The 15,839-nt window shown below is 39.2% G+C and overlaps 1 protein-coding gene across 1 annotated transcript in view; it reads right to left on the bottom strand.

Annotated features, from left to right (window-relative positions):
• Positions 1–15,839, bottom strand: part of LOC126248027 (structural maintenance of chromosomes protein 4-like) — a 245,003-nt gene that overhangs the window by 35,238 nt on the left and 193,926 nt on the right. Inside the window, exon 16 of the mRNA XM_049948624.1 lies at positions 10,530–10,674. Coding sequence (XP_049804581.1) covers positions 10,530–10,674 — 145 coding nt within the window. The remainder of the gene's footprint in view (positions 1–10,529; positions 10,675–15,839) is intronic.

Raw genomic sequence — 15,839 nt, 5'->3', positions numbered from 1 at the left:
GTGCTTTTGTAAGCCAGTCATAGATCATGCCATGTGCTCTCGCCAGCCGATGACAGCAGATATACAGAGCATAAGACACATGATGTCATCCAGTAGCAATACCACTGCTAAGTAGCAGGTACACACAAATTGGAAAAGTTAATGGTTTAAATTAACATATGTAGTGTTGCTACAAGAAAAGCACAGCTTTCTTATACAATATTTGTCTCTCAGATTAATAGCTGCAAGAGAAGCAAAGCTTTCACATATAATATTTATCATATTTATCTTTTTTTCGCGTGTTACACTTTAAGATACATCACACAAATGTGACAGTAAATTTTGAATAACGACGTAAATCTCTGATGATCTGGGCTTGAAATTTTTCTGAATGGTCATCCTCAAAAGAGTTTATTTTTAAATGAGAGGCAAACGCTCTGCGATTTAAGAAATTCATTGTCCATTCTCGCACGTAGTTCAGCTTGCATAAAAGGAAATTTATTTTCAAAGTAATGCTTTTCAAACAATCAATTAAATTTTTTTCCTGCGGCCTGACAGCAGGTTCGTTTCAGCAGTTGCCAGAGAGTGCCAGGTAACAGGTGTCACCGCACTTGCGCTGCTACGATGGCGCAGGAAGCCTGTATGTGTAAAACATTAGAAGAGCTTACATTAGAAGAGCTTACATTAGAAGAGCTTACATTAGAAGAGCTTACATTAGAAGAGCTTACATTAGAAGAGCTTACATTAGAAGAGCTTACATCAGAGGATACTCCAATAGCATCGGAATTTCGTGAACCATACTAAAATGCATAATTGGCTTACAGTCCACATTAATATGTCCAGATTCTGATGTAAATTTTCTTGGAAAACCAGTATTATCTCATGTTTGGTTCTTTAGCATGGCATAATGCCATACGTGCAAGAAGAATAAAATGTGCACTTGAAATGCGACGAACAGTTGAAACTAGCCAATAGTGTGGAATTAAACACTTCCTTTCAAACAAATTGACTGCCTCAGCGGAAGAGATTAATAAAAGCCAAACTTCTTTTGCAAGGCGATTAATGCTTGACTGTCAAAGGTGGAAATGAAATGAAATAAAGTCTGCAATGAACAACACATTTTAGCCTTTCGTAATTATGTGAATGTATTTTAATTCACTTTATAGCTCCAGGCCAAAGAAATATGTTTTGTTTTCATTTGACGTGAGAGCAGTAAACTAAGAGGAAACAGCAAAATCACTGAACGTAAACACGGGTCATGTAGAGAGAGACTAACCACTTCCCCACTACAACTCTGACTGCTCTGTGCATCAGCCCCGGATTTCCAATATTTCCTAACTGTGGCAATATTAGATAGGGTCCCCGCCCTCTTCCTCCATTGGGCGTTTGAGGTAGGACGCCAAAAATTTGGAAAAAAATCTACTTTTCAAAAATATGTTCATTTTGTAGCGCACATCTTTTTTGCAGTGTCTGATATACAAAACATATGTTCGAGGAAATGTAAGACATATTATTTGGTCTTTAGTGCGCCAAAGTGCAGTGCTACACCTCTTCACACAGCATTCTTCTATCGCACGTCACTGTATTTCGCTCTGTTGAATTCGAAGCTATAACATTTGGTAATGGATGCCATCAAACTATATTCAGGACAGTGGCAATTAAAATGTCCTGTGGTGTCTCTCCTGCTCACAGTCAGCCAGTCTGACATCCAGCCCCCCCCCCCCCCCCCAAAAAAAAAACAGCCCCACCCCTCGCAATTAACATTGGATGGGATTATTTGTAACCCGGAGAACAATAACTCTTCAGAAAATTTGCACTCTTTATTGCCTATTAGATAATTAGTTTTTTTTTTTTTTTTGAGTAACATAAAATTAAATATGAGGACAAATGACAAGCAAGACTTACACATTTCTTCAATCCGTAAGTCCTAGCATTTTTCTCTCTCTAACCTTGCTACAGCTTTACATGGTGTACTTTCCTTTCCGTGAAAGGATCTGTTACCCCATCAAATGTTTTGCCACATGAAAAAAAGAAATGTCGTCGTCTAATACAGAAAAAGCTGTTAATACAAAGAGTACCCCAAGACTGATATGCGTATCTCGATCTGATTACGTGTATTTTGTCACTGTCTGCTAGATAAAACGAAATAGGTCTGTCTAATGTTGCAGCAATTGTAATACACACCAAATAGACTGTTTTACCACAAATGGTCACTTTTTTCAACATGACAGAATAAAATTCATGAAGTACCAATATCAAATGCCTACTAGGCCTATTACAAGCAAAAAGCTTAATGTTATGAAATAGTTTCACATTTCATTCATACACTCCAGCTTCTCAAGCATGAGATCGAAAAGTAGTAGTACGAAATGTTCATAAAAATTTGGAATAGTCATATTCTTCCATAATTTGTGTGATGGCCCCGTTTCTTCTCCTTCCTCGTTCTAACAATCTTGTCATCACTAATTCTGTAACTGTTCCTGCCAGTCTCAAAACTAATTCTGCATTTATTCTCCAGTAAGGTGTTATTACGTGTTCGTAGAACGCGTTTTCCACACTACTCCCAGAATAGAACTTAGGCGGCTGCTTCCGGCATCCGTACAACTCGCCATTACTAGTGTAGCGGTCTGGCCAAAAAGTTTCTATCAAACTTTCATTTTCTTGGATACACCGAGAAGATAATATGTAATCTTTCTTACTTGTTATTCCTGTTAGTTGTTTATTTCCACTCTGGTAGTCTGAATCTATGGATTTTGCTGTTAATTATAACAACGCTGAACATTCGCAAAACCAATCAATCACCTAAACAAACAGCGATTGACATTCACCCATTCGGCTTTATTCCGCTCAGCTCGTATAGCCCCCCCACCCCCCCCACCCCCGTCTCCTTCTGTCTGCAGGAAATTTTATTTCTAGATGCAAAAGGATTCCCCTGGCAGAGACATGACGTACACTATACATGCATTTAAAAATCTACTTATGATCCATTCAGAAATAAACTTAGAATATGTTCACAAATGTTCAAAAACCAACTGACGCGTTTCAAAATCAGATGAATAACCGATAGACCAACGTGCGCTGGATACTAGGCCCTTTGTGAAACAAGGCTTTTTCTCCAGAATATGAATTCTTGCCAAACGGAGCAGATACCCCGGTTTGCCCCCACTGAAACTGCCAGCTCGCGCGCGCCACTAAAAGTTTTCCTGGGTAGCATCTTGCTGCTACTGATTATACAGCTGACAGCCACACTTCTGCAGCCAGAAGTGGGAGAAGGTACTGCACATGTGTAACTCAACTGCACATGCGCATGAGCTCGCTTGCAACTGCTCAAACGAATCTAATGTAAGCCGGCCACTGTGGCCGAGCGGTTTTAGGCATTTCATTTCAGTCCAGAACCACGCGGCTGCTACCGTCGCAGGTTCTAATCCTGCTTCGGGCATGGATGTGTGTGATGTCCTTAGGTTAGTTGGTTTACATAGTTTTAGTCTAGGGGACTGATGACCTCATATGTTAAGTCCCATAGTGCTTAGAGCCATTTGAACCGTCTAATGTAAACAGTTGTGACGTCACGCTCATCAAGGCAATTTGTTGTTATGAAGCATTGCACGGTCTTCCTAAAGCCTTTGACACATTTTGCTGTTGGCAGATGCTTGTACGAGCACTGTGTTTTGTTGTTGTGTATGGTGCATTTCCTTTGCAACTTAAGTTTTATTTTCATTTTTCTTTCTCCCGTTCATGTTTTATTGCTGCAATATTATTCTGCAGTAGTGGGATACAGTAATATCCTTTGTTAGATTATTGTTTCTTACCAGTCAAAATTCAAAAATTTAACTGAAAACTAAAACAAAACAAAAAATTCTCGAAATTCTAAAAAATTCCCTGGTTTTTCCCAGATCTCGCGGGCCGTATACACCCTGTATTAGTCTCTTCATGTTTTTCAAAATGTGTTCATTATCATCACCGAAAATTCCTTTTGCCATAATAATGAATCCACAATTAAGTGACTTCAACTTACAATAGACATAATATTTTGATCTGCCAACACCAAATCTCCCAAAACCATTGCACAAACTTTTACAAATTGATATGTTTAGAGGAGAGCTTTAATGCAGTACATCAATTAAACTGTATATTTTAATAATACCCAAGAATAAATATGGAAACTTCCAAATACGGCATTAACTGCACACTACCAAATCAAAATGGTGCTTGCTTTTTATGATTCTATTAGCCAATCCCAGCACAATAAGACTTCATGCAAACGTGTTTCTGGTAGTAAATGAGAACACAAAGAATGTTTGTATCAGTATTTGTTAAATATTATATTTTGAAATGGAGTTTGTTGTGAGAGCTTGATATGTGGCACAGACTAAGTATATAAAGGAGGAGGGGAGGGGGTGCTAATGGAAGTGGGGCACATTGTATACGAGTATGTGGCCGTAAGTGAGTACACGGAGTATGATTTACAGGGAGATAAGTATTTTCAGTTAGTGATGGTAGCCTGGTAAAAATGTTTCACGAGGATATTTTGAAGGTTAGGAAGGTGATAGTAAGACTGTGGTTTGGGAAGGATATTATAGAGAGATGATTTCATTTTTTGTTTTGAGTTAAGAAACTCAAGTGCTGGTGGAATAACCTTGAGACAGGTACAGTCTGGGGGTAATGGTTATCAACAGAGTCATTTCAGAGAGAGATTGACATATGAGCAATGTTTAATCAAGGGTGTAAGTGGTTTGTTTTGGTTGGGGGGGGGGGGGGGGGGTTGTCTTGGGTTGGATAATGTAGAAACAATAGGGTACTGTTGGCTGTGCCACAGAATTGTTTAGATATCTTCTCCTGAAAGTTTAAGTAGTTATGGAAATGCACTATGTGATCAAAACTATCTGGACACCTGGCTGAAAATAACTTACAAGTTTGTGGCGCCCTCCATTGGTAATGCTGGAATTCCATATGGTGTGGCACACCCTTAGCCTTGATGACAGCTTCCACTCTCGCAGGCATATGTTCAACCAGGTGCTGGAAGGTTTCTTGGGGAATGGCAACCCATTCTTCACAGAGTGCTGCACTGACGAGAGGTATCGATGTCAGCCGGTGAGGGCTGGAACGAAGTTGGTGTTCCCAAAACATCCCAAAGGTGTTCTATAGATTCAGGTCAAGACTCTGTGCAGGCCAGCACATTACAGGGATGTTACTGTCGTGTAACCACTCCCCCACAGGCTGTCCATTATGAACAGGTGTTCGATCGTGTTGAAAGATGCAATCACCATCCCTGAATTATTCTTCAACAGTGGGAACAAGAAGGTGCTTAAAATATCAGTGTAGGCCTGTGCTGTGATAGTGCCATGCGAAACAACAAGGGGTGCAAGCCCCCTCCATGAAAAACCATGATCACACCGTAACACCACCGCCTCCAAATTTTGCTGTTGGCAATACCCAACGCTGACAGATAATTTTCACCGGGCATTTACCATACCACACCCTGCCATTGGATCACCACATTGTATACTGTGGTTCGTCACTCCACACAATGTTTTTCCACTGTTCAATCTGCCTATTACACATTACAACCCTCTTCAACAGTTGGCGGTTCCTGTCAGTCAATAGACGTGATCGGCCTGTATGCTTTCCTGCTGTACGTGTCCCTTCACATTTCCACTTCACTATCATATCGGAAACAGTGGACCTAGGGATGTTTAGGAGTGTAGAAATCTCGTGTATGGATGTATGACAGAAGTGACACCCAATAACTTGACCACGTTTGAAGTCCTCCAGTTCTGCAGAGCACCTCATTCTGCTTTCTCGTGATGTCTAATGACTACTGAGGTCGCTGATATGGAGTACCTGGCAGTAGGTGGCAGCACAATGCACTTAACATGAACAACATATATTTTAGGGGGTGTCTGGATACTTTTGATCACATAGTGTATTTATAATTGATCAGGCATAAAAGAATGTAGTAGCAGGGCTTCAAGTTGGGACCCACACAATTCTTCCCAGTTAGATGATTTGTACACTAGGAAGTAATCTGTTTTCCACACCACATCCAATGGAATAAAATTCTCCCTCGCGAGAGTCATCACTAGCACTGTTTTCAGTAGAAAAGCTACTTACTGGCTGCCAAGAATTGCACACTGTCTTTCTCATGTGTATGAGCAGTAGTGCCAGAACTTCCAGAAGTGGGCCAAAAATTATACATGTGTGATAAAGACGATAAGCATGGAGCACATCTGACCTTTAACAAGACCATGTGATGCCACCTTCCAACTGTCACTTCTACCTCACTACAACAAGCAATCGTCATTCTATATTTGCTCCATGTCCACAACCTGCTCCCATATCCCCTAAGAATGTAGCTAAGATTGAGATTGTTACTACGTAAATCTATCTTGCCAGCCTAAAATCAAATCCTAATAGTTTGTCACAAGTAAAATAAATTATTTCCCCTCCAAATTGTACTTCAAAGATGTTGTCCAGCCCTTCATACTCTACAGCATAACACCCGTCCAAGTTTTGTTACACAAATTTTATCAAAACTTAGAGACTTAGTTTACATTAATTATATTTTTTCCTTGTTATCAGAACGGGAAACTTGAAAATGCACAAAACAATTTGTAGAACTTCAATATCATTTCACATACAATACAGCCATTGAAAGTGGAAATGCCATAAAAAACGTGAGGCATATTCTACACAAAAATTTGTTCTACTTAGTACAGTATTTCTTCATTGAGTTAAATTAGAGATGACAGAAAAGGGTACTGATTACATCTATCACAATTATAACCAACAGTCCACAATACTTACTGCACAGTGGAACAGGGTGTACACGACCCGGAACCACCAGAATATCCAGAAATTTTTTTATCTGTGAGAAAACAGGAAAAAGCCTGAGAACTTTTTAGAATTCCGGAAAATTTTTCAGTTAAATTTTTGTAACTGACTGGTAAAAACTAATCTTCTAACAAAGGATATTACTGTATCTAACTACTGCAGAATAATACTACAGCAATAAAACATGAACAACAGAAAAAAAAAACAAAAATAAAACTTAAGTTGCCAAGGAAATGCGCCATATACAGCAACAAAACTCCATGCTCATACAAGCGTCTGCCAACAGCAAAATGTGTCAAAGGCTTTATGAAGACTATGCAATGCTTCATAACAACAAATTGCCTCCAATGAGCCTGACATCACAACTGTTTACCATAGATTCACTTTAACAGTTGCGAGTGAGCTCATGCGCATATGCAGTTGAGTTGCGTATGAATAGAACCTTCTCCCACTTTTGGCAAAAGAAGTGTGGCAGTTAGCTGCATAGGCAATAGGAGCAAGCAGCCAGATGCTAAATTTTACTGGCGCACCTAAGCTGCCAGATTCATGCATGTGCAACAGGTCCTGATGTAGCAAGTGGGGGCAAACTGGGGTATCTGCCCTGGGCGGCAATTTCGGAGTGGGTGGGGGTGGACACCAAATTCATATTCTTGAGGAAAAAATCCAGCTCACGGTCTATCAATTAGTCATATGATTTTGAATCGCATCCCTGTTGGTTTTTTAACACATTCTAAGTGTATTTCTGAATGAATCATAACTTTATTTTTGAATGTATGCATAGTGTATAAGTTGTCTCTGCCAGGGAATCCCCACTGTACCTAGAAATAAACTTTCCTGCAGACAAAAGGGGACAGGGCTATACGAGCTGAGCGGAATAAAGCTGAACGGGGGAAAGCCAATTGCTGTTTGTGTGGTTGACTGGGGTTGTGAATGATCAGCATTGTTATAATTATTAGAAAAATCCATGAAGTCAGACTACCAGAGCAGAAATAAACAACTAACAGGAATAACACGAAAGAAAGGTTACGTATTATTTTCCCACTGTATCCAAGAAAATGAAATTTCAATGCTTCGGCAACCAACTTGCGGTGTTTGGTGGAATTCGAGTCTATACTTTGGTAATACAAAAATATGGAGCGTACATGTTGCTCCACATCGAACATCTTTCGAAAACACGTTTTTTCCCTCCAGTTTCGTTTTCTAAAGTGCCAAGTAATTCTACATCGGTGTATAAAACCACAACCATTCATTCAAACAATTGATTATGTTTTTCAGTTACGATGAAAAGTATACTGCACGTGACACGGAAAAAGTATATTTTCACCCAAGAGAAAGCTTATTTTTAACTGGGAAATCTGGGAACTTTTTTTTCCTTGTCCGTGTATACACCGTGTAAAACAACTCACTGTTCACAGTTAGTAAAGTTAGCCCATCATTTCTGATCTAAGATGCCCTGTAATAATCTGTGCCGAGCAGTTTGAATCACCAAACACAGAAGTGGTATAGTCCGCAGAGTGCATCCAATTTCATTCTGAACATATACTGCTGCACGAGATCATGTGATGCTGTGTACCATGGAGTTCTCTCTTTGGGCTACAGGTAGTTCCTGGATGTCAGTGCTGTGTGAGGTTTTATGTCCTTTTGCTGCAACATTACCCAATAAGGAGGCTCAACATGCCCAGTAATCTTAGGACCTCTTCAACAAATCACCATCACTATTCCTGAAATTAATACTTGGGATACCAAGTATTATCAGGCATCCTCCAGTTCACAGGGGTTTACAATAATCACTGACACAGGCATGGGTCATCCCTCACCCACCAATCTGTTTAGAGACCACATAAGAGGAAGCTTTCCTTGTTATTCACAACCTTAAACCCTCTTATTGGTTCAGGTTTCTTGGTATATCCATGATCTAAGCATGGGACCAAGCCATACCACCCACAAGCCTCTATAGCCTGAACTTCCACCTGTAACAACATACGTAAAGCTTGAGCCTCAGCAGCAATATATCAAAGCAAACTTTTATTTTATGTGAGGCTACAGAGTCATAATGGAATCCTCTATTTATATAAATGGAATCCACTAAATTTAAATACTATTCTGAAAGACACTTTATTGTATTGCAAATTTATTGGGTAATCCACGACAAACTAATTACGTCTTGAAACAAAGAAGTCATGTTATTTACACATTATCACGTAACACAAATGTTTAGAAGGCTTAAGTCTTGGTCATCAGCATCTTTGGCTGGTACTGACGACAAATGTCTGGAGAAAGTGAACAAAAAGAAAGAAATTAATTACACAGTTACAAGCAAAGCATTAATTTGATGGTTTCCACCTTTTTTTCTGAATGGGAACCTCAAATTTTTAAGTACCATTTTAATTTGACAATCTGATATAAACAATGACTCACTTTTACCACTTACTGTTAACTAACTGCTTTGCAATGCCACAGCTACTATGAAATAGCATGAAGTGGACAGATTTTGGAGTTTAAACTTAAATATTTCTAAAACAAAATTAAAATAATTTTTTTTCTTTCAAAGCATGGATATTGAGCTGTAGTAGTAGCATTTTTCATCTATTACCTTTTGCTTTAGCAGATCATAAAAGTCAAAACAAAGAACTGTGTGTCAACTTCCCCCAGTTATCTGGTATTTATCAATTGCGGATTCTTTACAACTCTTGTGTGATTAATCATTCTAAAGCTTTATTAACACTTGAAAAATAAATCTGGCATAATTTAAAATTTAATACTGTTTTCAGAATAACATAAAAATAAAGTTTAAAGACAAAAAAATGTGATCACAAATTTGCTTCATGAAATTCAGAAGAAACACGCATTATTCTTTAGCAATAAAAACTGGCTTATCACCTTGTATTTTACTGCAATGACCATGAATCCTGTTAATACTTGTTTTGCTACTCAAAATTTCTAAGATGCACAGTTCTAAAACATTCAGGCTCCATTTCTTCAGTTCACCACACTTACGTTTCTACACATGCGGCATTTTCACACGGGCAACTCTTACGATCTGAGCTGTACAATGCAATAAACAGAACTGTAACTTACATGAAACATTTTTAAGTTGACATATAGACACTTGCAACAATGAATTTCTCATTCCATCACTAGTCTGTTACTACAATAGTTACTACACTCACTAAGCAACATTATTGCTGCACTCCTTGTCACATTCTTGCCACATTCACACGTTTGTTCATAAAAGAAATACTCGAGAAAAGGCAGCCAACTTCACCTCAATTCCACTGAGAATTTGCAATGGCTTAGTATAGATTAACTTTTGGTATTGCTCTAGCTGTCGTCGTGAAGGGTTAATGCTCAACATGTATAACACCTAGACACATCAGTTGTTTTACGTAATTCACGAAAATAAAAGTTTTTGCTCATTAAAAAAGTTAAGAAAATCAGTCTTCCTGAAAACTGATGTTCAGAATATGATACATTTAGCCACTGACATGAATTAAGAACTTTTGAATAGTAAATATAACAACTAAATTTCCATCACCAATGTGTAGCAATTTAACATTTTATGTTTTTGAACTTTTCTGTCATTTTTACCCCAATTGATGGTACATGAGCAAACTCGCAAATCAATTTCAGAATAAACAGTACACACACAGATGTCTCAGTATGTATGCATTGCCTGTATTAGTGATAATTAGGAGCCCAAACATGTCAAAATTACTTACAATTACATCATTCATCTTGACCAACACTTCTTTTGCTAGGTCCTCAAGACGAGCCTTCTTTTCTCGACATACACTTCTTATTTTTTCTGCTTCTTTAACCTCCTTTTCCATCTCTTCTATTTTCTTCTTACTTTTTTCAGCATTCCTGGTGAAAAAAAAATAAATAAATAAAGAACATAACTATTTTGGTAAATCAACTCAAACACAGTATCTGTAAATAGGACAAAATTAATTTTAACTTCTTGCAGGTTCATTATATACAAGGTGCACTAATCTTTTATTCGGCCAAAATAAATACAATACATAAGAAATTGTAACCTGATATTCTTCACATTAATTCACGAGATACTAAGATATTTGTGACTTGCAGAGCAATCTATGGGGTTAGGTTCAAAAAGAAGGATTGAGGGGTGAATGGCCTGGAGCTATGAGAGGAAGGTATGGCAAGGGAAATGGGTGTAAATATGAGGAGCTGGCACAACGAAGAGCCAGTTTACCCATCTGCAAAGCATGGGTAGTTGCATATTGCACACTGTGATATAGAGTGATGGTTGGGGAGGAAGGGAGCAGAACAGTCTCTAGGAGACTGCCTGAATGATGCGGATGAAATGCAGATTGAATTTGTGGGGAAATGGGAGTGAATTAGTGGGGAGTAGGAAGCTAATTGAAACTCAGGGGGGAGGAAGTGCAGGTGGGGGAAGCAGATGTGATGCCAGAAGAATGTCTTAAAGCGTGAAATTTTACACGTGTGGTGGCGACAGGTGAAACTGATTGCATGGGTTAAGAAACGGCAACCGAGTTAACAATCCATATTCTCTAACCAACTTCTTACTCTGATATCACCTTAGATTGTATACCAAATAATCTACCTTAGCCTATGCTACCTCTTATCACCATGAAAAGAGGGAAGCTCCCCAAAACCCATCTCATTCCTCAAAGATATCTTCACCCAAAGAGATCCATACCTATGCCACACTCACTTCCACGTTTACCACTTTAGTATCTGTATCAAAGACCCAGATGTAAGACAATCTCACAATACATCCTATGACAAAATGCAAGTCATACACCAACTCCACTGCAGCCTTTTCTATGCCAGCTGTCCAGTATAAATGAGCACAGGCAAGAGTGACGACTCGAGGCGTAGTCATTGGGGATTAAGCACAGTCGTGGAGCAGCAGAGTGAGGTCATTATTCTGCTTATTCTTATAGCTCATTTGAAAGCCCTTGTTCTCATCTTTTCAATAAATGTTTTACTTTTTCCAAAAATTACATATTTCAAATGTTACTGATATTCAAAATTTTCCTGTTCCAGAATGTTCGAATCTTAAAATGTACTGCCTTTCAAAATTCAGTATCATAACCTCACAGCTAATTTGTGTGTGTCCAAAAATGCAAGTACCTATTAATTTAATATTATCCATCAAAGACATCAGGTAACCTGTTGTGTTTTCACACAAGTAATTGATAACATTTAACCTTATTTCTATCCTTCATACAGCTTAACAATGCATTTAGAGAGAGAATGCTCTCATCATCTGATTGTAAAAACTTAACTCACTGGGTTAAAACACTAAAAAGTTTACCAACACAAGTATCGCATTTATAAAACAAAAGAGAATAAAGATACATTGGACAGCAGGTCATCTTACATTAAAATTTTCGACTTCGGCCAGTTGGCAGTCCCATCGCACTCTGCACTCTACACCACATTGCGTCCTGCTGATCTGCTGCGGTCTCGAAGAATGTAATGTTGGCACTTTTGCTGAGGTCAGGGAGTAGTAGTAGTAGTAGTAGTAGTAGTACTGACATGTCCACAGTATTACTGCATAATGCAGCTACTGGCTCAGTCATAATGCTGTTCTGTTAGTCACCTACTTTTCCTCATTTCCTATGTCTATGATTTAAAGCTTCTAGCTATTTCCTCAAAGTGGTATTTCAAATCTATAATTATGTATCTGAATTAAAGAATTCATTGAGAAATCTTGTCTGTTGTCTTTTCCTTGCATGTTCAGTATATTGTGATGTACCTTTTCACGAATGGCAATCTCTAACTCTTCCAGGAGGTCTAGTTGCCCCCTTTCTTTTTTATGTGCAAGTGTTCCAAGTCGTATTCCTTTCCTTTAAGGGGAAGTGGGTGGCCATTTCATGTACATGCTCCAAAACAGCTGATTTGTCGATAGTTACTTAATACGAATGCATCTATGTTCCTTGTATCTGATTGAAAATTTTCTTTCTGTTCATCAATACTTTTCATCACAGGATGCACACTGAATTTGATACACTCCTGATCTTTCAAACTTACTCAGTAGAAAGTAAGGACAGTATAGATTGCGTCTTATTGTAAAGACGACATGCTAAGTTGCAGACAGGCACAATTAAGAGACATTTACACATTAGCTTCCAGCCACAGCCTTAATCAGAAAAAGGAAAGACACATTTCAGCACATGCACTTTAACACCAACTGGGGTGGGGAGTGAAGAGGGAGGTGGGAGGAGTGGGGCCAAAGCAGTGGAGGTGGAGGGGGTGGAGGGGGTGCAGGTGGGGGGGGGGGGGGCTGCTGTCTGGCAGTGTGCGCAGGGACTAGACTGCCAACAGCCACTGCTTGGTGAGCTTAAGGGGCATGGAGGTAGGGAAAACAGACTGAAAAAGGAGAGGAGCAGGCAAAGATGGGTTGGTTGCTGGCAGAGAATGACATGCAAAGAGGTTGGGAGACAAGAATAGGAGGTGATGGACAGATGGGGTGGAGACTGTTGGGTGGAGAGTGTGAGAACAGTATGTTACAGTAAGCTGAGGCTAGAATAATTTCAGGAATGTAGAACGTGTTGCGAGGATAACTCCCATGTATGCCATTCACAAAAGCTGGTGGTGGTGGTGGTGGTGGTGGAAAGGATCCAGATTCTTCCCCATCCGAGATACTTTCCAACCTTCCCAAAGTGGTCTTCCATCACTTAACTAACCTCCGTAACATCCTAGTCTATTCCTATGCCACTCCCAAGCCCAACCGCTTGCCGCCCTGTCCGTCCGTCCGTCCACCCAGCACTTTCTAGTCCAGTCCTGCCCCCATCAAAGGCTGGGCCACTTGCGAAAGCAGCCATTTTATACACCAGCTCTGCTGCAATTATTGCCCAGCTCTTTATATTGGTATTACTGCCAACCAGCTGCCTCCCAGGATGAATGGCCACCACCAAACTGGGACCAAGAGCGAAGCAGACCACCTTGTGGTAGAACAGCAGCTTCTGATTTTAATGGCTGCTTCACTACCCAAACCATCTGGAACCTTCCCTCCACCACCAGTTTTTCTGAGCTGCACACTGCACATGTGCGAATTATTCTTACAACACATTCTCCGCTCCCGAAATTATCTCTGCCTCAATCTACAGTAACATACTGTTCCCACACCCTCCGTCCAACAGTTTCCATCCCCTCCACCAATTACGTCCCCCCTATTCTTATCTCTGTCAACACAAGCAACAATCTTTTCCCATTCATCTCCTTTTTCCATCCCGTTTTCTCCACTTTCCTACCCCATAGCCTCCCGACACTTTGCCTGTTGGCACTGTAGTCCCTGCACACTCCAGACAGCACTCCCCCCTCCAGACTGCTGCTTCTATTCCATGTGACAGTTGCACGTTGCATTCTGGACCGAGCTGTTGGGGTTGGCAGTTGTTTGTGTGAATGAATGGTGTATGTTCCTCTCTTTCTTTTTCTGATGAAGGCTGTGACTGAAAGTGTCTTATGTGTCTTATTGTGCCTGTCTACAACTTAAAATGTCATCTTTATGATAAGTAGCAATCTATCCTGGAACTTTATTTTAACACCGTGCAGTTTAAAAAAGGTTCGCCATCTTTTGAGAGAGTTTTCTGGAATGCAACATAGCAATCCTTCCCATTTTTTCATTAAGTACATTTTTTCTGTTCTTATTACTTTTGTGAAGAAATTTATTAACCATATCTACTTTATAACTGTTGCTAACTGCTATATTTTTAACGTTTACTTCTTTTCCCTCTTCCCACTTCACTTCATGGTGTGTTGACAGCCCTGTGCACTAATCTATGGAACACAGCTACTTTATATGCCTGTGGATGACTTGAATCAATAATTGCAGCAAGAAGATAAAGCTTTGAAATCTGACCATGCCATCATGGGTAGAACTGGTTACTATGAATGTTACACAGACAATACTTTACTGCCTGTTGACAGTTCTGAAGAAGATACAGAAGAAATATGAAAAGGTTCAACAACACCTATAGGATTACAAAAAAAGAGTTTATCATGAAGCACGAAATTGATAGCAACTTGCAATTCTTCAATTTGAAAATTGAAAGGTAGAGCAGTCAGCATGCACTTTTCATTTACAGGATGCCTAAATCTGATGCAGTGATTGCTAATGAGTCATGTCATCCACAGGCTTATAAAGAAGCTGTCTTCTGTAGTTTATTGCACAGGTCAGCCAACATGCCAATGAGGAGGAAGGATAGGGAGACTGAAGTAAATATCATTAAGTAGATAGCAGTCAAACATGATTATAAAGTAAATATGACTAAAAATAAGTTAAGAAGAAAAGAAGTTAATAAGAAAAGAAAGAATATCACTATCAGCCCAAAGTTTTTGACAACCCTTCAAAACTACGACTGTGGTTAAAAAATGGGTTTTGTTTTTAATACTCTATCATACCCCTGTTCTAATAACAAAACAAGTACAAACATGCAAAGGCTAAGCATCTCTATTGTGTATTTGACTGGTTGTTTTGCATAGAGGTGCACTGATGAGTATACGAAACAACACTGACATGCCGTTACCCAAGATGGTTCCATACGAACAAAGCTCATTCCTTTAAATGTGAACATTTTATGTTAGGCTTTACCGTGACTGTTATCGACATTAAATGAGACAAGTTTACTGTTGCCAGTCACTGTTGGTTTATCTCCACAACACGTTTCAAAGGGTTAAACCTCTATCATCACGTGGATTTACATTTGTTAGTATGAAGTGTGTGTATTGTGTTAAGATTTTTTTGAGGAAGTTAGGGCACTGTCTAGTGGAGAAACAAAACACTATTTTAGAACTGGTTTTCGGTTTCTTTTGTCAGAAAACTAAAATTATATCAAACTGTTAAAATAAAATACGTAAAATCAAGTACCTCCAGTGGTCACAGGTTTCTTTCACTGTTTTAACACATCACACGTAAACTGTCATTCTGTAAACAAATATGGCCTCTGGAAACTATTAGGTGCAAGGATCATATAGCAGAAGAGGACATTATCACTAAGTACAAAAAATATACGTCTTAACAATTTTATTACAGA

Source organism: Schistocerca nitens, chromosome 3 (genome assembly GCF_023898315.1).
Source record: "Schistocerca nitens isolate TAMUIC-IGC-003100 chromosome 3, iqSchNite1.1, whole genome shotgun sequence".
Classification (NCBI taxonomy): Eukaryota; Metazoa; Arthropoda; class Insecta; order Orthoptera; family Acrididae; genus Schistocerca; species Schistocerca nitens.
Note: the sequence above shows the minus strand (reverse complement) of the source record. Positions and strands in the feature narration are given on the sequence as shown.